Consider the following 22,933-nt stretch of genomic DNA (forward strand, 5'->3'; position numbering starts at 1 on the left):
ACTAGGTCCTTGTTTTATTTTAAGAAAACCAAAATTAGTGAACTATATAATAAAATTGTATTTTGTACTAAACTGGTCACATGAAATTCTATTCAACAGAGTCTCCTCAGAGAAACCCTTGAAACTGTACATCACAAAAGGTTTATTGTATATTTAAATTTTTATTTGAGTCTTTTACTTTAATGGATATTTAAATTAATTACTATTAATTACTAAGTACTAATTTATTTGTGTTGAAAATTATTTTTCCTCATGAAATTCTTTTCATTTTTATAGACAATTTTCTGTCAGTCTTTAAATAAATTTCTTGAGATATACCGGTAAGAAGGAAATTTTGTTAGAACTGCATATCACTTACTTAGGAGAAGGCATTTCTGGAAGGAAAACCAAATGTTCTGGTGGTGACTTGCTCTCAGAAAGGTGTAAATGTGAGTTTCTGAAGTTTGCCAGTGGGGCCATCTCCATCTGAACCACTTTTGCTGACTCAGATTTTTCCCAATTACTTTTCAAATCTCATGGCTGCAGAGTGCTGTGAAATTATATCTTCATAAGGTTGAGCTTTCCCTAGCGTCCACAAGTCTTGTAAGGTAGAGATACAACAATTAAGTGTATACCACACTGTTGAGCATGCAAAGTGCGTGTGCATTCCTCCCAAATGAGTAATTGAGAATATCAATTCTTTAAAGATTTATTTCCTATTATTAGTGTGTGTGTGTGTGTGTGTGTGTATGAGAGAGAGAGAGAGAGACAGAGAGAGAAAGAGAGAAAGAGCTCACAAGAGTACCACAGAGTCCCCAGTTGTACATAGAATGCAGTAGCTCCTTTCTCAAAAATACTATTTTCCTGCAGAGGAAAATTTGCTTATACCATTTTTTTGTTATAAAAACGATCATCTTATTTGAGGGTATCATATCTTTTAATTGATTTTAAACATTTATTATCGTGTATGTGTGTATGATGTGCATGGTTGTGGGTATGCATGGTGCAGGCCAGAAGTCAGCTTTTAGGGACCAGTGATGTCCTTCCAGCTTGTCTCTGGTATGCTGTGCTCCAGGCGAGGCAGCAACTCTGTCTCCACTCCCCCCACCTTACCATAGGGGAGCTGGAATTACAGTTGCCTGCCATCAATTCTGGCTCCTTTTTAAAATGTGTGTTCAGAGGATTGAACTGTAGTCAGGCTTGCCAGGCAAGCGCTCTTACCCACTGAGTCATCTTCACCAGCCCACATCTTTTAATTAAAAAGGAAATCCAAGCTTTTAAATCAACAAAGTTTGGGTTTTCATTGCATTACAAAAGTTTATATTGCATGAGAACTGGGCATGATATTTTAATGATGAATTTGGGTGGAATGCATTTTAAAAATGAAAACAAACAAACAACTTGATTTTTGAATGGTTTATTACTTTGGACTAATAGCACTAAATATTTCCTTTGCTTTAAGACCAAATTGCATTCTGTTCTGTCATCGTCCCAAATGAGTATTTATTTTTAAGAGGCCTCATAAGAGCTGAGAAAAGCCCCCCTTTGAGGTAATCTTCCTATCAAATGAAGTTTTAACATGTAATTGCTGCAAAGACCCAAAAACTGAGTAGAGAGCAGAGCACCGAGTTGCTGTGCTGTAAGCCAGAGTGAGCCAGGATAAGTGAACATGCCAATTTCTTACACCTGGAGATTTGCTGTTGGGCTTTAGCATAATCGTCCCACCGAGAAGCCCCATCTCACCGTGTTTGTACTGTACGAGCCAGCGGGATTTTATAATTCTTACCTTTGGGTTGAAAATAAGGTTCAGCTTTAATTGTTTTCAAAAGGGCACATTTCTTAAGGGGCTCATTTATTCAGGAAGTGAAAGCCAATTTGCTGGTTTAAATGGAAATGGTTTGCAGTGATCAGAAAATGTGAAGGTAAGTTTTATCATAAATGGAGCTTGCACATTTTTCTTTATTTGCCAAATTAGTTCTCATTCATGCAGGAAATGGAAACATTTTGCCTACATTTGCATTAAAGCTTCCCTCTCTAATATTGGCTGCCTGAAGAATTGCACCTATCGTATTTTGAACAAGCAGCCCAATTATCAGTGGCTTTCAATTAGGAAGGAAAAAAAAAATCTCTCAAATTTGTAGAAAGCATCTTGGTACCTAGCCGGCGGAACCTAATTTGTGAGCAATTATAGCTTGATAACAGTCTGCAAACATTTCTTTGAGTTGCTTAAGCTAAAAATAAATATTAAAAACTGCCTAATAAAAAATTGGTTGAGATATTTTAAAGCACGGGCAAAGCAAGCGTTTTGCTTCCATTACTGCCGCGTTATTTAATATGAACCAATAAGTGCAAATCGATGATGACTCAAATATTTTTTCAATTAAAACCTCATTTGGTTTTCCTTACTTAAAAACCACTGCATTTTTAATGCACCAAGCAAATTATAAATTTTCATCAGTAATCCTGACTTGTTGGGGCTATATAATAAACAATAGTTTATAACTCCTTCACAAGAATTATTAACTGGACAAGTTAATCTCATCTTCCAGCCCAGAATAAGACCATTTTTTTTTTCATCCCCATGATCCCAGATAAGTTACTGGAGGAAAACAAATCTCACTTCATAGAGTTGTAAGGAATGGGTATTTGTTGTAGGAGAAACACAGTTTCTCATAGACCTTAAGTGCCTAGTAAATGGAGTTTCAAGTTAGTAAAACTAGTGTTGTTTTTCTCTGTGGGGCTGGGAGTCCAGCAAGACCACTGCCCTTGAGCCACCTCCTCCCCAACCTCGTTCTGCCTTCCTTCCTTCCTTTTTTGAACAGCTTTATTCTCTTCTGGTTTCTAAGACAGTAATTCTCTCTGTTGTTTACTCTTTTTAATATCCCACCCCTCAGATTATGTATGTCCCTACTCCCCATCCCCAGCCTCTAAGTTGGCTCAGGGATCTGTTGCATGCTCTCTCTCTGACAGCTTCCAGTGTCAAGTCTTTAAGTAGCATCTTGTCTAAGGCTCCCTGAGCCATACTTTAGAACTCTAGACCTCCGAGTTCCATACTCAGGGAAATGACTGTGAACTTGGCCTCTTTGCTTTGGTACTGAATAGGCAGCTCACATTTGGTACCGCCAAATCACAGTTCCGAATTCCTGGACTGGTCCCAAATGGGCCTTTTGAAATTCATGTGTTAGGAACGGTTCCCAAATTCACATGGCTATGGTATTCAGAGGTCGGGGCTTTGGGAAGTATCTAAGATTATGTGAGAAGAAAAAAAAGATGATTTTTATTATGTATTAAATATTCTTAATCTTTCTGAAAGGTACAGTTGATTTAATAACTATAGTTGAAGACAAATTTCAAATACTGGTTTTAAAGCATGTTTTTCTTTTTTTCTCATGGTTGTAAAAATGGCAATAGCTTCATGGAGCAGTTGAGGGCATAGTGCTTGTGCACTAGATTTAAACTTTCAAATATCCTTCTCTTCAACATATGTTGAGTAAAACGTCTGACTCCTTGATAAAAATACAGCCCTTTCAGGAGGGAGGTTCCAGTACCTACACCAAATGACTTGACAGATTTTGTTGACCCCTCCTGGAAGGCATCACCTTCCTTGTGAAGTAGAGGGGGGAAATGGGATGGGAGGGTGGTCGGGGGACATGCGAGGGTGGGAGAGAGGGAGGGAGGGAGAGGGAACTGCGATCAATATGTAAAATAAGAAAAGTAAATAAATGAATAATAATAATAATAATAATAATAATAATAATAATAATAATAATAATACAGCCCCTTAGTGGGGAGGTGGAGTACAATGGCAGAACATTTGCTCTAAACAGTAGAGTATGAAGTCTTGGGCTGTGTCTTCTGTACCACAAACCATACTCAAACAAATGCCCCTAGACGTTTCCGCTCTTCTCTTGAGACAGGGCCTTGATATAGTGTGCCGGCAGTTCTTGAACTCTTGTTCTGAAGGGATCTTCCTACCTCAGCCTCACAGGTGCTGGAATTACAGGTGTGCTCCACTATGCCAGGCCTACATATTGACAATAGAAAGAGCCTTTATTGTTTGGAGTACTTCCTTTGACTTTCTGGCTCCTTGTTGGCTTTGATCACCCAGAGTTAAGTCTTGCTCTAGGTGTGCCATCCGCAGGAGGAATTTACTAAAAGCAAGACAAATACTTCCCTGTCACGGACAATATCTGAAGTGCTACACAAAAAGAAACAGCCTTGTGTTTAAAGTGAGGAAGATGCCCAACTAAGACTGGGTTTGGGTCTAAGCCCTTTGTAAATAGTAAAGATTCATTTTTATGAAAGCAAAAGGACTGAATAGCTGCTAAGACTGAATTAAAAGTCGACTTCTAGGGACGGAATTCCCATGCATACTTCTGTAGGCTCCTTCAGGCCCTGGGATATCTTGAGTGGTTTATAGTTTTGCTGCCTGGGTCTGGACTGTAGGGAAAGACAGAAAAAAATTGCAACACTGTTTCCAGTGTGGCGCAATCCGATTTCTGACCTTTTGAATCCCATTTCTAGTATCTCTCAGAGGTTTCTTCTTATGTAAAAATTTGACATTTGACATTGAATGTCAGTTAGGACTTGATGGTGACTAGTCATCTTCTCTCCCTCCAGTATAAGAAGCACCGCTCTTCCCACGCGCATACCAACAACTTCGCAAAGTCTGTAGTCAACCTTGTAGATTCTGTAAGTAGCCTGGTTTTCATGGAACTTCTTTTCGTTAATCCAAAAAAGTATGGCTTATGTCTCCTTCTCTCTATTCACTGATTATGTTAGCTGTTTCTTGGATGAAATAAATTTATTCACATACATATCCGTACATATTCATATCCTGGTGAAGAAACTGTTGGATGGTGAGCTTTGTAAAAATGCATTCTGGGCTTTAGAATTCTCAGAATTCCCAAGACGCTTTAGCATTGTTTCTTTCTTTTAAGCTTATTGACTTTCATTAATTATCATTTTAATTCTTCATATCTGTGGGGTGCAGTGTGATAATTCGATACATGTGTATGGTATCTAATGAGCAAATCAGAGTAACCAGCATTGCCACCTCCTTAAACAGTAAGAAATTTTTATTAACCCACAATAATTGTATAGCATTGCCTCTGTTATTACCAGAGTCCGTGGGGGATAAAGAGCGATGGAGAAAGACTGTAAATCTGGAAATTATCCTCTGCAAATGAGACTTTATTAATAACTACTTGAGCTTTTCCTAAATATTTTGCGTAAGTCGAGAAGTCCTAATGGATTGAGGCGGCATGTGTTTAGAGGATTTAGATAGATGAAAATTTCAAAGCCATGTATTTATTATTTTAGTTCTCCCCCGGTGGAATGTTTCAGACTGAATTTCTAGTATTCTAAGTGTTAGAATCGGGTATCTGGCCCTCCATATCTTCCAGTATTGGCTTACTTCTCCCCTCCTGCCCTTCACTAAATTACAAACAATGACCATTTATATTTTCTTCTTGTTTCCTGCCTTTGGTAGTAACCCTACAGAGCTGAATTTCTTACATTATGTTCCAATAAATAATTCAATTTGACTCACATAAATTAATTTATGTATTCTTCTGTGAAGTGCTACTTTGTTAGGCTAAATGTATTTTTATCTTGTATTTATTGTATGGTCCCTCTTAACTGTGGAAAAAAAAAATCCTTTTTATAAATTGCCAAGCATCTAAATGCTACTCACTCTGAGGATCTGCCTTTTAAACAGCCCCAAACCACCCGTCATGTAAATATTCATAACATATTTTGTGCACCTAGCATATGTTATGTGCCTCATAGGCACAGCTGACAAAATTGTAATATGAGTTGATGTGCATAGAATATGTAATATAAAATTAAGGTTGAACCCCTGAGAGCCAGTTTACATCTGCCTTATTACTTTTCTTTAATTTCAGCTCTTGTCAATCTGCTCAGAGGAAAGCAATAGATGGATATGGAAAAGAGAATCTTAAACACATCTTTTCCCATGCAAAAGCTATTTATTAGGCAGCATCTCTGCGTTAGTCATTTTTGCATGATTGAATAGACTCATACTCTGTAAAATTTAATTTTTAGTTTGTGTTATGTTTATAAAGTTCTGGAGCTGATTGTTCATTGCAAAAATATATTACACTTAACTCATCTTTGTGTAAGCCATTATAGCATCAATTTGATGATAATTTCTTTATTCCAAGTCTTCAAAGACTGTTCATTTGTTTTCTTATGTAGTTTAAAAGTAAAACAACATGGCAGCTCTCATTGAAGTTGCTTAATTCTGTGAGTTATTTATTTGGCCCAAAGTAGAGGGAACAGAAGAATAGCAAGCTGTATATGAGTGATGCCACTCTGCAGCGAGGGTGAAATTGGTGACGCAAATCTGTTTTTCTCCCCCTCTCTTGGCCTCAGACCTGTGACTCACTCTGAGAGTTATTATGTTGTATGGCAAGGCAGCTGTACTGCTTGATGAGCTGTCCTAAACCTGCAGGTTATATTGCACTTAGAGTCACTATGTCAGGCTCTGGCTTGTTGCCTCCTATGGGGTTTGGAAAGGTTATTTTGCTGAACCCCATTGTTAGAGCAGGTCTTGACTTGAGAATCTTGTCATCCCTACATCCCTCTCCTAAAATGCCAGGCAACTGAAGATGCTGAGGTGGGGGTGGAATTAATCTTTAGGAGAGTAGAGAATACTGACTTGTGTGATTTTTCTTCTTTGTTTTGGCTCTTGGAGACAAGAAAGGAAAAGCGTATTGTGTATGATTAGCTAATTCTGACCCCGTGTTCTCTCACCTCCCCCTTCCTCCCTTCCGCTGACTGACTCACTGATTGTGCATGTTTGACCCAGTGTTTTCCTCCTGCACCTGTCCTGTTGTATACCCTTAGATTTACAAGGAACAGCTCAATACCAGGGTTGTCCTGGTAGCCGTAGAGACCTGGACCGAGAAGGATCAAATTGACATCACCATCAACCCTGTGCAGATGTTGTATGAATTCTCCAAGTACCGGCAGCGTATCAAGCAGCATGCCGATGCGGTCCATCTCATCTCGTATGTGCCCCTTCTGGCTGTTATTGTAGTTTTGGCATTTGTCTTTACCCCCTTACTGTACCAGTTCAATTACATATCAGAGAGCATTGGCTTCTACACATTGGTCCCCTTCTCTGTTCATAGAGGTAGAATTCCAGGGCTGGGGTGCTGTGGTTCCATGGCCATCAGCTCTACTGTCGGAGTGCAGAGCTTCCGTTCTTAAGTTCAACTCACAGTCGAAGATGCTGCTGGCTGGCACTGTTGCCATCGTTGCAGGCAGTGGGGATGCCAGACTGGGAGAAGGGCAAGAGGGTGTGCCTTCTGTAAAGTCAATGTTTATAAATCAGGCTTCCTGAGCCTGAGTGCATCCAGTTCACAGAGTGTGTTAGGTGATAGTCACATGACCGCATCTCGCTGCAGGAAGTCTAGAAAATGCCTTTTCAGATGGCCCACTGAATACAGTTGTGTTTCTGTCACTAACGAAGAGGGCTGTGCTACTCTTCCCTCTTCCTCCCTCCCTCTCATGGCAAAGGTGTTTTCACACATGCCTCCATGGTTCTGTCCTGCCATCAAACCAAGCAGCACATCCCTTCCTTCCTTCTCATCTTTACCTCTGACTTCTCTCTCTCTGCCTTTTTTGAAACATATTTAAAGAGAATTTGCTACCAGTTCAGGATGGTTTGCAGGCTGTAAGGTGTGGGAGGGTGCTTACATTTGGGAAGTGTTTATGTGGTGTTTTCTAACAGTCCTTTGTTTCCCTAAGGCGCGTGACATTCCATTATAAGAGAAGCAGTCTGAGTTACTTTGGAGGTGTGTGTTCTCGCATCAGAGGGGTCGGTGTAAATGAGGTAAATCTCATGCTTTCTCTAACTAGAGTCCTGTCTTTGCAACTGATCTCTTTCTTTATTAAGGTCTCATATATAACAGTGAACTTTTTAAATGATGGCATTGAGGATGTAGCATGAATGACAGATCAGTAAATAGGGCCCAAAGCCCTCTTTTAAGTTCATAATGGATATCATCATGGTAGTTTTGCAAAGTGTAAACATTACCTGAAAATTGGCTCAGAGATTCTTTAGGCCTGTATAGCTTTTTATAAATTCAGTCAAACTTTTTCCTATGATTTTTTTTTTTTTTTTAGTTTTTAGTGTTTTCCTGCGTATATTAGAATTAACTCATTTAAACCAAAAGCTTACAGATTATGGTTTGTCTCTCTGTATAAATTTTCAACATTGCCTTTTTCTACTAAAATTTAATATGAATTAAAACAAATGTTTTCATAGAACTATTGTTATTGTTGGGATAGCTTTATTATGAAAATTCTTAGTTGAAAGAAGCACCCCAAAGCCTAGCCAAATATATCAAAATCCTGGCCAGCACTGGAGTATGTCTTACCAGGTAACCCTGCTTGTTTAGTGGGACACCTTTCTTGACATATTAGCATTGTGCTGAGTTTATTCTCAGTCCACACTGAGTTGGGCCACAGGCTTGGTGACTTGTATTTTCTGTTTCCGCGTGCAAACTTCATGTTCTCCAGACTACTAGTGGCACGGTCTCAAGGAGAAGCGATGAAATAATAGCGTGTGCCACCTGTAGGTGTTGTAGAGCTCTACTCAGGGACTTGAGATGACAGTGACAACAAGGAAGGAGTAATAACTGTCTCTGTGCACCCTCTTGAATGTTTCCCACCCACTCTCAACTCTGAAAACCAGTATGGCCTCCCAATGGCAGTGGCACAAGTGTTATCGCAGAGCCTGGCTCAGAACCTTGGAATCCAATGGGAACCTTCTAGTAGGAAGCCAAGTATGTACATTGACCTTCTTACTCCAGTCCATGTATCGTTCGTTCCGCCTGTGTAATGCATGTCCAGTCATTGAGAGGGTTTTATTCCTAAGTCACTGTAGTTTTATTATAGTGCTGTCTCATTCCTTAAAAAAAAAAAAAAATCTTGAGCAACTTGAGATAATTATTGGGCTATTTAGGTGGGAGCCATTTCTCTTTCAAAGTGCATGCACTCGTGCATTCTTTCTTACATTGAGACTGTTGAGGCCAGGTGGGGCAGTGGTGATTGTTACACTCCTCCCAGCTCTAGCCATCTGAGTATAACACAGACGCCAGCTATAGCTCCAGGGAAAGGGAAGGGTTTATCAGAGATACAGTAGACTGGGAAGGAGCTGAGGCCAAGAGCAGACAAGGAGCTCATATTTAAGTGCTCATGATCCTTACTCACACAGTCCCATCCAGAAAGGCGAGTCCCCTGCTTCCCCTTCCTGGAAAAGCCTGCCATTGGCCTTTAAACTTGGGATAGGCAGGAGAGGGACAGAGTGGCCCTCTGGTGCAGAGCTTGGTCCAAGAGGGAGTTCAACTCTGGTCCCTGACCCGTACAGCAACCAAAGTAAGACAAGTGACTGTTGATGTCACTCCATTCGATCAATGTTTTCACTGATCATATGAGAGAAGGAAGGAAAGAATCAACTTATCCAGTGCTCCGAGTACTAAAGGACCAGCAGAGATGTAGAAGCTCATGGAAATATCTAATTTCTTTTAAAATCAGGCTAATGTCTGTATCTCATTTCTTTTAAAAGCAGGATAAGGTCCAACCTGCATTACAGTCCCCTTTGTGCTAGCATGGTAGTCAAATGTAATTTTGATACATTTTTGCGGCAGAAAGCAAAACATCACAATAGGACCTTGTGGAGAAAGAGAACGGCATGTTCACCCATTGTTCATTTAATGAGAAAATAAGCTAAAGTCCCCATCTTCTTATTATAATCGTGAGAGCTAGGAGTAAAAAGCTCTTTTCCCACTGAGATCTTCCCAGAGAAGAAAAGTAAAATGCATTATCTTGCATGCTGCCCTCTGTGTGATTAATACATAGTACTGTGGGGAAGCAGAATAGCATCTGTGTCCACAGGCTTGATTCCCTTTATGGGTACATTAATGAGCAGGCGCACAGTCATGGCAACACCTGCAACACTTTGCAAGTCTCTACAAACTTTCTTTACTTGCTCAGAGAGTTTGCTTTCTCACAGAAGTTTCTGATAGCTCAGAATCAGGAAGGAGAATCACCAGGTTCAATAGGTTAGCTGAAAATCCTGGAGGCCGGTGCTGGGGTCAGTTGTTCCGCAAGTCTCTGGCTGATCCTGGCAGTGGCTCCAGCAAATTGAATTCCTTTCTTTAACTGCTCTGTGTCTGAAGGACTTTGGTGACATTGTGCTGTATTCTTTCAGATCATTCAGAGATGCCATCTGTGTCAACCCTAGAACCTCTCTGGAAGATAGGTAGAGAGACACAACTTTCATTTTAGAAGCAGATTCCACCCCGTCCCTACCTCCCCCACACACATGAAAGAAAAAGAGCTGAGTGACTTCTCTATTCCTTAGTGGTAGACTAGAATTCTAGCCCATGGTACTTCTAATATTGGATTTTATGACTCTAATTGAGGTGTCTGAGTTACAAAAATGAAGAGAGGCCCAATTTTTTTTTCCTTAGCAAGCAACCTATACTCCAGGATAGGGAACCACTGATTTAAAGGAAATAGAGGGGGCTTGACACTGTATTTCTTTGACATAAAGTGGTTTTGAGGAATTTTTGCAGGAGCTGGTGCAAATTGAAGCTGTGACTTTGTTTTCCTCCCTCCCTGTTGCTCATGTTCTTTCATTGTGCTAGAATGCGAATGCATAGAATCCTGGGGCGGCTGCATCATGGAGGAAACAGGGTGAGTCTGCATTACTCTGGAATTTGATGTATGCCCATTGCAAAAATTGCTGCATATATAATAATTAGAGACACAGTCTCTCAGGTACTGGTCTTTTAGGCTAAGCACTTAGTATAAATTCAATAATTAATTGTCTGATATTTTAAAACTGACAGTGCTAATTCACTTTATATTTTAATTTTTAATTTAAGGTTGGGGAGAAAAGTGAAATGTATTAGCTACTTCTATTTATTAACCCTTACAGGAGTCACATGACTAAAAGCATCTGCATTAAGGGGAGGCATTAATCTTTTAATATACTTAGAATAAAAGCAGATGGTCTATCTGAAGCAGTCAGTAAAAATCAATTCGGTCATCCATTACATTTTTAGGAACTTATAAATACATGTTTATGGTAATAAATTTGTAGCATACTGTTTATAAAGTCAACAGAGCCTTTTTTTTTTAAATTCAGAGTTATAATGCCTAAACAAGAGAGTTGTCAAGTGGTAGACAGTCAACATTAATTCACCTATCTTTCCTTGATGGGCACTTACAGAATGGGACCAGCTGTTAGCATCAGTCTACCGAGCCCTGGAACCACTGCTGTTTCTACGAGACACATGTCCTAGGTCTTCTAAACTGTAGCCCACTCGTAGTGGCTGGGAGAGGTGTCTCTTACTATCTTTGTTCAGGCCTGACACTTGTATGTTCCAGTTCTGCATTGGTTAGCAAAGGTACCATATCCTTCTACAGGGCTCCTTCCTTCTTCTCTAGCAGACTCTGGAAAGGAGAAGGGTTCTGTATCTAGCTGTTATCTCCATGACTTCAGAACATATTCCTAGACATGCAGTTGAAATGCCCTCCCCAGCCACAATACTTGTGCTTCATAGTTAAGTCCTGTATGATGACACAGGTTTAATAGCTGCCATAGAAAACAGTACCACTTATAATGTTGGCGTTGTATGGCGATATTGTTTTCTTTTAAATTGTCAATTTCTAAATAAGTTTTGGATTGAATACACATAAGATGTAATAAGCTATTTGAAGTTAATGTATATTTTCTTAAAAATGAGTATATTTGATATACTTCTTGTAAGACATCACTGTCAATAGAGGTGAGTTTTAAACAAGTACCCTCATATATCAGAATACATAAACTATTGTATTATATCCTAGATGGCCTCTCATATCAGGCACTATTGCAGACAGTCCCAAGGAACCATCGTGTATGATTTAGCTTAACCTTGATGTGTGTATGCTATTCCCCTGTGTACTGACATAGGGGTCTTAATTTGATTGAATAAATCACAGAGAGGTTCATTTTTTATTCATGCTAAATCATGAATATTGCTCAATAATTGTATTTGAAATGAAGAATAAAGAGCCATTGCTCATGGGAGCATGCCTTAATTCTTTTTTGCTGTGGGCATACACACTGATAACATATGCATGTATGATCCAGCACATTCTTCAGGCTTTATTCATTTACTTAAAATTTGGATTGTTGAAGTCTGAGTAACATTGTCTTTAATAAATCGACCTTCCTGACTCCCTCTTCCAAACAACAAGATCTAGTGGGCTAATGAAACCCTTATATTCAGAGCAGAATAAAAAAAAGATTGCCATTATGGAGACATAGTAAATAAAAAATAATCAAACTTTAAAACCTAGCTTATATTTAAGATTTTGTAGCAATCTTTTCAAGTTGTGTTTCAAGACAGATTTCAGGAGGGTTGGTATCTGGGGGGGGGGTAACCAAGCCCCTAGTTTTGTGATGGTTTTCCTTTTTCTTTCTTTTACATACTCTACTCCATAAACATAGCTACTTGGGTCCACAATCCTGTCAATATTTGTATAGATTCATCTACATCCAGCATGAACATCTGGTGATTTTTAATCTTCTTCTCTTATGGTTGCTTTTGCCAAATTGTTTACATACTTGCTTCTTTGTTTCTCAAGGGTATCACACTCCCGAAAGTTCTCAAAGTGCAGCATCTCAGAGTACAAGGATTTTTTACAGAGGGGCGGTGGGTCCTGCCTTTTTAACAGGCCAACAAAGGTGAGTCATTTAGGAAGTAAAATTACTTTCCCCAAAGCTTTGCAGTAAGAATGTGCCAAATGTGGGTCTCTTGTCATGCACCATATTGTTACAAGCAATTTAATAATTGTTATAAGCAATCTACCTTCCTCAGTTTCCCAAATGCTAGAATGACAAGTAGGGGCCATTATACCCACCATGGAAAGATGTTCAGTGATAGAAAGCCTTTGCATGCTGAAGACTGAGTGAAAGATGAAATTGGAAATCAGTGTTCAGTGCTTGCTTGTAGATCCCCAGCCCCCCCCACATGAAAATTCCCCCAAATTTTTATGCCAGTGCTTTCACCTTTGTGCTAAGAGATAGGGATTAGAATGAAAAGAACTATATTACTTGAATCTATTCTCTGCCAACAATGTTGACGGAAGTTTCTGTCCCACCTGACCCCACAGTCATTTAGTCCCAAATAAACACAAGGGCTTATATTAATTATAAACTTTGGCCTATTGCTCGGGCTTCTTATTGGCTAGCTCTCTCTGAATTATTATCTGATTTCTATTAATCTGTATATCTTCATGTGGTCTTGGCTTACTGGAGAAAGCCCAGGCGTCCTTCCTTCCCAGCAGCTACATGGTGTCTCTGTGACTTCTCCTACTACCTTTCTCTATCCTTGTTTGGATTTCCCACCTGGCTCATGGGAGCATGCCTTAATTCCTCTTTGTTGTGGGCATACACACTGATAACACATGCCTGTCCATTGGTTGAAACAGCTTTATTTATCAACCAATTAGAGAAATATGTATTCACAGCATACAGAAGGACATCCTCCATCACAAAGGTATCATTTAGCCCTGACCTTCTTTCTGGAGGTTTACTTTCCCTCTCCCCCGAGAGCCTCATCTACCCTCCAACCCTAACTCCTACATTTTCTGGGGTGATCTGACCCCAGGAAGGAAGCATTGCTGATATCATCCAAGCAAATAATAAAATAAAAAGATATTGGCCTAACATTTACAGATTCCATAAACACCACAAGTATTTCTACTATATAGTCTCCTTCCCCTGGCATCCCAAGCTGTCATTGGCATTTCATAGGAGTATGCATAAACAACATAGCAACTCCTTAGCCACGAATTAAAAAACAAAACAAAACAAAAACCCCCAAAAACCTACACATTTGTAGAAGAGGATTTTAGGAGTTCTTAGAAAACATATTTGACAGTAAATCTCCTAAATTTTGAAAATCTTCATTCAGCCCTCATGTTGTAAATATTTATGTCTTACTATGGAAGCATGAAATTGTTTGATTGTAAGATATGCTCCAGTCCTCTTGACATTGCCCATGGCCAGTCATCATACTTTGCTAAAGTTCAGCAAAGACAGAATTCTCAAACTGACAGGCTGAAGCCCTTACACAAGGCGCCGTGTTTTTAAAGGAGCATGTTTGGAAATGAAGCAGGCCAGCAGTTGAAAAGACAGTATTGGCACTATTAGCTGCTGGTATTGGAATTTGAACATGGAAAGAATTCACTTTTCCTTCAGGATATGTCTCATGAGTCAGATAGAGTTCATTTGTATAGAAAATGTTCAATACTCTACAAATTTAAAGAGTGGCAATATCATGTTGACCTTTTCTTTAAAAAAAAAAAAAAGTGACTAAGGCAAACAACAGCCAGACTAATTTATTCCATACCCACAGCTGAGTGCTAAAGCTGGGGTCAGAACGAAAGCCTGGGATCTGACATCCCTATAAAATCACAGTAAAATAAAAGCTCTATAAATCCCAGAAAAAGAATAGAGACTTTTAAAGTGACTTTGTATCATTAAAATAGGCCAATGGCCTTTCCCGGCAGTAACCTCTGGGCACAGAAACCAGAAGGCTTCAAGGCATTTGAAACGAGTGAGATCTGTAATAAAGAACTAATGTGAAATGCTGGCGGCTTTGGATCACAGTGCATGGTTAGTGTTACCTTGCCTTGCAGCTGCCAGCTAATTGTAAGCACTGTGCTTGAGGAAACAACACTGGCTTATCTGGGGAGGTTAAGGTTTCTAGGATATACACATAGATCCTTCGTTTCATTTCTCAGGTTACCTGTGAGCAGGAAGAAAATTATCCTGGTAGCTTGGGAATTTCACAAAAAAAGAACCGTGTTTACATATTCAATTTCAGAAGGATAATTTCTCTTTTTAAACTATAAGTTACAATGATTAAAAAAGAAGGTCCAGTGGCTTCCAGTGGAATAGTTTATATGTATATGTCAAAGAACTAATTTTTTTTTTTCTCCCTAGTGTTCTTAGTCAGTGAATATATGCATAGGCATGTGTTGCTTGTTATTTTCAGTTTATATGCATATTTTCTGTGCATTAGGAATCTTCCCAATGGCTGTGATTTCCATCTGGTTTGAGATGGGGACCTATCTCAGGAAGGGGAAAGAACCCAATAACAAACGGGTGGGAAGCCTGGTACCAAGTATTGGTTATGTTTTAGCAGCTCTGTCTATTTTCTCCTGCCTGCTAATCCAAGTAGCACGGAGAGTAGCATTATTGATTCCCATCCAGCTTGGCAGGAAAATTTCCTTGCTTTTTATAATAGTTCCTTCCTGGACTAGTAGAACCGGGTATTTCTTAGGTAGACTCAGTGGAAGGTAACTGTTGCCCACGGCTGCTGGGAGCAGCTCTTCCTCTCTTGCTTATGGATTTGAGCACTTGCGTTGGGGTGTATTGTTCCAGCTCCCATAACACACACCCAGAAGTGGTAATCATACCCAGAGACATCCTGTTGCAATGGGAAATAGACACATTTGTCACAAGGAATCAACTTTCTCAACAATTTCTGTACAATATTTTTATCCAGAAACAAGGTCTTGGGGGGACGGGTATTCTAGAAACTCCCCTCTGTTATGACCACAATGACTGAAAGATGTCTGTGTTTTCATTCACACATCTATGCATGAAATTTTTTTCTTTATGAAACTAAATTGGGTATTAAGAGATTGAGTATTTGAACAGTTAATTTATTGAAATCCCCAAGTTACTGGATTAATTTTCTTTCTGCTCACAGGAAATCCAAGAAATAGCAAGGTGGGAACTCTGTGCCAGGCAATGCCAATTTTTTTTTCAATGAGCTCGATGGATTTGAATATCTGGCAGCATTGTTCTAAGATTATTGGCATTTCCTTGGCTGTATATCTTACATTTGGGTTTGTCTAAACATATTTATATTTCTGACAACTTTGATGTCTTTAGTCGGCTGCCTTCAGTCAAGTCAGCAAATTAGATATCTATGACTCTTATTAGTAAGACATTTTAGTTCCATTAAAAAACACAAAAAGAGATCTATTTCTCTTGATGGCTTATCTCCATAAAAAGTCACTCTAGTGCTTAAGGTTGTCTCTTGGGACCCCCACTAAGGAAATCCCCAGAGATCCACCCCCCCTTTTCTAACATGTTTTTAAGAGTATTATTAATAAGTGAATAGTATTTCCCACACAGACACAATATATAAGACGCCATGGGAATAAATCAGGGGGCTGGAAGGATGGCTCAGCAGTTAAGAGGACTTGCTGCCTTTTCAGAAGGCTGGAGTTTGGTTCTCTGCACAATGCTGTACAGCTACACCTATTTCTAACTGCAGCTTCAGGGGAGCCACACATGTGCTTGTGCATACACTTACATAACCACACACACACATACACATAAAATAGTAGTAAGTCACAGAAGAATCGGATGACAACAGGTGACATAGCTGTGTATATAGCCAGGTTGGTGAGTGAATTTTCTGTGATAAACTCAAATGCTTCTCTTGACATTCTCCAATCTCTTTCAGCTGTTTGAGCCCACAGAATGTGGAAATGGATATGTAGAGGCCGGGGAGGAATGTGATTGTGGTTTCCATGTGGTAGGTATAAGAGGCTGTCTTTACGTTTGGTGTAGTTCATCCTCCAAGTTAATAAGAACAACAGTAGTGAGCAGCCATGCTATCTATCATTCATCATGGGGTCACTGCCTTATTCCTTTCTTTGTCTCCTGATTGCTGTGATCAATGCCTAGTGATCCCAGCTCAGACACGTAAGAATTAGTCATGTTGTCATTACGGCCTTGTCTGAAAAGCCTAATGGATTGTTCTAATCAAATTCCCGACCTTTAAGAAGTTAATTCAGAGCTCATATTCATCTCAGGCATCGTCTACAGAATCATAGACATTTCCCCATGCTGTGTGTTATTTTCCCTTCATAAAACTAATTCTGGGTATTAAGAACATGGTAGACTTACAGAGGTGTGTGTGTGTGTGTGTGTGTGTGTGTGTGTGTGTGTGTGTGCGTGTGCGCGCGCGTATGTATGTGGTGGGGGGTGCCTGCTAATGAATAATCATGCTCATAGGAGATCGGTCTGCTGAGAAATGTATCTGGAGTCTGTCAACATTTAAAGTGATTGATTCCTTCCCAAAATGTTACTGGACTGTTTATAGAAGTCTTGTTATCTGATGCATAAGCTACACGTGGAGGGAATGCTGAATGAACAGTGCCATGTTCCTGTTTTACTCACAGGAGTTTCCCCCCCCCTCTCTCCCTCTCTCTAGGAATGCTATGGAGTTTGCTGTAAGAAATGCTCACTCTCCAATGGGGCCCACTGCAGTGACGGCCCCTGCTGTAACAACACTTCGTGTCTTGTGAGTCCCCCAGAAGTTTCGTCTTTCTTCTCATTCATTGACAAATTAGCCACATGTCTCAATATGTCTGTTGAGCTTTTGAATGACTTGATGCAAATTTATGCATGTTAACTCAGTGATATCATAGAGTCAGTGGTTCTACTGGACTTCTGTGGGTCAGAGCAGGCATCTGTTCTGTTATTCACCCTCCACTCTCCTACCCTCTCATGCTTCCTCTAGAGAGTATATCTGTCCATCGTCCAAACTAAACAAGTTGCCCCATTAACACAGATGAACAGATTAAATCACCAGGCACAGGAACAATTCAGTTAGTTTTGTAAATAATATGACCTATTTCTAACCTTAGTTTTTCAAAACTTACTCCAATTTGTTTTAGACCCACAGTATGGACAATAATGCTTATATCTCCCATTTGGCCTTTTGAAGCTTTTGTAAAGTCAAGAAAGCCAGATGAGGAAGCACTTAAACATGTTCACAACTGTGTACGTGTGTGTGTGTGTGTGTGTGTGTGTGTGTGTGTGTGTGTGTGTGTGTGTGGTCTTCCATCTACAGTGGCTGCCAGTTACTTTTGAAAAGTCATTTTCATATCCCTTTTTCTCATGTGTCAGAGCCATGAGATTTCTGATAAGTATAAAAGTTATGTGATTTTACTACTATTTTTTAATACCAAAGGAGGTTCTACATCATGATGTTCTAGAAGATTTCAGCTTAGTTTGTGCTTGCTTCTTATTGCCTACCAAATGATAAATTGCTTGAGGCTAATTGCGACTTCATATGTACCTGTCCTTTGCCAGACAAAGAAAATGCTTTGTTTATCGTAGGCAGTCATGGACACCACTGAAAGGTGATTTATATGAATTCATTGTAATTTTATTGTGTGTGTTTATCTAAAGCAAGATTAATACTCATGCTAATGGACAAACTAGTGATGGTTTGGTATACGTAACAATCCTTCAGAGAAATCTTAAATGTTTGATGACAGTATTTTGTTCCTTTGTGTTAAGCTAAACCAGTGTTTCTTTACATAATTTTCATCACATTATTTCCTCGCCTTAATATGTGGAGACAGTGTGTTTTGCAGTCTGCACACAGTGCCCGTTTGATACTCGTCTTCCCTGTAGGGTGAGCGTCGGAGCCCCCATTTCTAACGTGCAATGATTTTACCAAGTTGTGAGGCAGGCGGGTGGTGATTATGAGAGAGCACAGCACAGTTGGCGAATGTTAGGAGGCAATGTTTTGGGAACCCAGTTAACACTAGCTCCTAATGCTGGGTTTTGATCTGTAGTTTCAGTCACGAGGATATGAATGTCGGGATGCCGTAAACAGCTGTGATATCACTGAATATTGCACCGGAGACTCTGGCCAGGTATGAAAAACTACATTTTAGCTCCTGTATTGTGCAACACATGTTTTAATTCCTTCGATAAAGACCACATGTGTGGACCTGTTTGGGTCTCTCTATTTAGCTTTGTTTTTTAGATATCTCTAGCTCTCTACCACACCATTACTTGAGGAAGTTTGGTACGGTATTTTGGGACTTTCATCTCTCCTTTTTTCTAAATTCCCCCTTCAGAAATATCTTTACGAGTGGAGATCTGTACTCACCTGATAAACCTCTTCCCTTAGGCTCCCACGTCTTACATGCTGTTTTCAAACACAGTTGTTTTTTAAGAACAAATTTTGGAAGGGAGCTGATGTAGGAGATCAGTAGCAAACAGCTTGCAATCCCCTGTCACTGACACTGTCCCCATCACATCAGTCCCGCTTCTCCAGCCTCTGTGCTTTGGCGTGATTTTGGTCCATTAAAATGATTATAACACTGTAATTAATATTGACTTCTTGAATCCTTCTTTGTATAATTTTTGTGCTTTTTATTTATAACATGTTATTTTACATCCTCATTTGCCATTCAAATGAACATCTGTTGAGTTACTTGCCAAGAGGTATTGCTGGAAATGCCAGGATATGGAAGGGAACGTGGTTGTCCAGCTCTTGCTCTAGTGAAATTTAGGTTCTGTTGTGTGTAGAGAGGCAAATAAGTTAAATATATATATATATATATATATACACATATATATATATATATATCATATATGTACATACGTCTGTATGTATATTATAAAATATGGTGCTGTGTAAAGAAGAATGTGATGGGATATTATGTTGGGACAATCAGGTGGGTCTTCCTGGAGGAGGTGGTCTTGAAGTAGTTGTGGAAGGAGTTAGTTTATAAACAGCAACTGTGGAGGTGTGGCTTCTTCAGGAAGTGGATTAGAAACAGGTAGAGCTGGGGGACAGTATACAATGTTTCCAAAGGATGTCAGGGTTTTGGCTGGTGGAACCTGTGTCACAGAAAGGATTGGGGATTTCATTTGTCCTTCTTTTTTTTTTTTTTTTTTTTTTTTTTTTTATTCTGATATGTCTTCAGAAGGTTTTCTTCTGCTAGTGTTTTGATTGCATGGTGCAAATTTATCTGTCAATTTTTCTACAGGTTACCCATTAGATTTTTTTTAGGTTTTTTTTTTTTCCCATTGTTCTGTCAGTATGGAAATAAAGAGCTTTGTGCATTTGTAGGGCCACCTCTTTGGTAGGGTTATCTCTCTAGGTTAAGTTCCCAGGACCAGAATTACCAGCTGCAAGGCACAGTGGCTTCCACTGGGATCACGATGAATATAATACAGCTTGCAGTCAGAAGATCACACCATAAAAATGAAAGTGACCAATTGAATTATAGCCGTAACTTAATACAAGGGCCACATGTATCACACAGTTGGTTCCCCTATGACGTCCCTGGAGAGGCAGGCCCTTCCTTAGTACATAGCCTGACAGAGCAGTGGGGTGTACATGCTTCCCATCTACATTTCACTTCCTGGTTCAGAGTGTCTAATCATCCTTCACCAGCTTCTCCATCAACCACTCCAATAGTGGGAGAGCAGAGTGGGTGGCCCTGTGCTGAGAAGAGAGAAAGAAAATATGCCAATTAGCCTCTAGAAAGCTCTTCATATTATTACCCATGGCTCTGTTAATGATAGAGCACGTGGAGATATGTCCTGACTATATGTGTGTCCTTGCACATCTGTCCCTCATACTTAAGTATGTAAGTAGATTCCTTTGCAATATTTTTCTACACTGTAATATCAGTACAAGAATTGTGGATTCTGTCTTTCACAAGTCTAACAACCCTGACATACAATTTCACTGAGCTGTTAGTTTCATAGAATATTATAGAATTGGGACTGGGGAGAGGTTCGGTGGATTATGTGCATCCTGTGGAAACCTGAGGGCTTGAGGGCCTGTTTGGATTTCCAGCATCCCCATGAAAGACACACCACATACTCACACACTCTTACACTTATACACCACACACACACACACACACACACACACACACACAGGCACACGTACACACACACACATACACATACAACACAAAACATACCTCCCATACCTACACACACACACACACACCCCACAATAACACATGGGCTCATACATGATACACATACAAAAGTAAAATAAAATAGGGCCTCTTTTCTCAGCCTATTTTATTGTCTAAGAAATGCAATTGTTTTTCTTTTTACCTCTGTATCTTTGATGAAAATCGTATTGTTAAAATAATCTTTCAGTGACACATTAGATAGAATGCTATTTTATTAGTAATTTTAAAATCTGGCCATCAGAATAAACCAAAGTAGGTAGTTGAAGTAGAAGGACATAAAACCCATAATATTTTTGTTTCTATTTTGTAAGAGACAATGAATTTCGAATTTATTGATGTTCAGAGTTTTTATAAAAATAGAATCTCTGTGCCCAGTGTCTACATGGATGTATTATGCCCTTATCTTTTGGACTTAATGTTTTTAGTTAATTCTTATATTAGCATTTACTGAAATCTCTCAACTCTTTTTTATTTTAAAACATAACAAAATAAAATATAATAAGCTAAAACAAAAACCATCACATCAAAGTTGGACAAGCCAAGCAATAGAAAAATAAAAAGACCTCCAAGAGAAGGCACAAGTGTCAGAGACCTGCTCTTTCCCACATTTAGCAGTCCTGTAACAGCGCTAAAGTGAAAGCAGTGATATTTACATAGGGGACCTAGTGCAGACCCTTGTAGGCCCTGTGCTTGCTGCTCAATCTGAGTTCACATGAGCTTTGCTCAGTTGTTTTAGAGGGCCTTGTTCTCCCGATCTTCTCTATCCCCTTTCTCTCCCACCCCTCTGCCTTCTCTTCTGTTCAGTTCCCTGAGCTCTGAGGGGAGGGATTAGATGGAGACGCCTCATTTTGAGCTGTGTTAAACTCATTTATTTTTTCTTTTTTCTTGTTGCACAGTTTATAACAGACTAATCAATACTTGAACAGCTGAAAGAAATCCTTGGCAAACAATACAGCGACATAACAAAGATATTTGAAAGCTGTGGAAATGGTCTCTGCAAGTGCTAGTAATTAGTGGGGATATTCCACAATTTAAAATAAGCACCAGGGGTGTTCAGACTGAGAGCTTTACTCTGAGAGCAAAGTATCCAGATTTATTCCTGTTCTGAACACTCTTAGAGGATGTAAAAAGGCCCAGAGTTCCCTGTTGAACATTTCAGTGATGAGCAACTAGTCTTAGCAATTTAATGAATTAATTAGTTTATTGATTTTGGGGGCATGGTCTTATTTTGCAGCCCGGGCTGGCCATGATGCTTCCATCACCGCCCTCAAGTGTCTCAGTTACTTTTCTATTGCTGTGACAAATGCCTTGACTAAAACAACTTATAAAAGAGCCAAACCGTTTTACCACCTGGGGACCAAGTATTCAAATATATGTACCCATGGGGCCATTGTCATTCAGATCACCTGTCTAACAACTGGCTTTTCTTAGCCTAAACTAAAACCAGATTGATTAGAAGTCGTCTCACTTGTAGCTGTGACAGTTTATAATGAGGGTTTTTTTTTTTTTTTTTTTTTTTTCCCTTTCCCGTTCCTTCTGAAGACATCACAAAAGTGACATGCCTATTCTAGGAATACCTTTTTTTTTTTTTTTTTTTTTTTCTTCCCCATTTCTATTTACCGAGATTGTACTGGATTTAGGGTAAGTGAATAATTTATGATAGTTGATTAATGAGATAATGGTTGTATTCTGAGGGAACTCGGAGAGACAGAAAAGGCCGCAGGGATCTCTGCTTTTGTAAAGTTTGTTTTAGTGTCAATCAGTGCATCCCTGAGATACTCAGCACCAGGCGGAGTGAAAAGCTACAGTGAATGAAACTGTAAGAAGCTCCAGCCTTTACGAAGACAGAGAACTGACATTTTATTGCAAGGTGTCCTGTAGTGTGACAGCTCTCCTGAAGAATGATGCATGACTCCTTCATCTTTCTGTGATGAGCTTAATGCACAGCCCTGTGTGTGCAGGATAAAAGAACTCCATTTTTACCAGTATGGGAGATCCATTAATTTTCTTAGTCAGCTAATAGTAATTGAGCACCCACCACATCCCAGTGTTGCTTTGTGCATTGGGGGGACCAAACAGCAAATCCTGCCTGCACAGA

At 39.5% G+C, this 22,933-nt stretch overlaps 1 protein-coding gene across 1 annotated transcript in view; it reads left to right on the plus strand.

Moving 5' to 3' along the window:
- Adam23 (ADAM metallopeptidase domain 23) overlaps positions 1–22,933 on the plus strand; it is a 139,279-nt gene that overhangs the window by 85,564 nt on the left and 30,782 nt on the right. The window contains exons 10-18 of the mRNA XM_051190344.1: positions 4,600–4,671; positions 6,850–7,013; positions 7,756–7,840; positions 8,705–8,795; positions 10,662–10,710; positions 12,652–12,751; positions 16,554–16,625; positions 17,307–17,396; positions 18,682–18,762. Coding sequence (XP_051046301.1) covers positions 4,600–4,671; positions 6,850–7,013; positions 7,756–7,840; positions 8,705–8,795; positions 10,662–10,710; positions 12,652–12,751; positions 16,554–16,625; positions 17,307–17,396; positions 18,682–18,762 — 804 coding nt within the window. The remainder of the gene's footprint in view (positions 1–4,599; positions 4,672–6,849; positions 7,014–7,755; positions 7,841–8,704; positions 8,796–10,661; positions 10,711–12,651; positions 12,752–16,553; positions 16,626–17,306; positions 17,397–18,681; positions 18,763–22,933) is intronic.

Source organism: Phodopus roborovskii, unplaced genomic scaffold (assembly GCF_943737965.1).
Source record: "Phodopus roborovskii unplaced genomic scaffold, PHOROB, whole genome shotgun sequence".
NCBI classification, from domain to species: domain Eukaryota; kingdom Metazoa; phylum Chordata; class Mammalia; order Rodentia; family Cricetidae; genus Phodopus; species Phodopus roborovskii.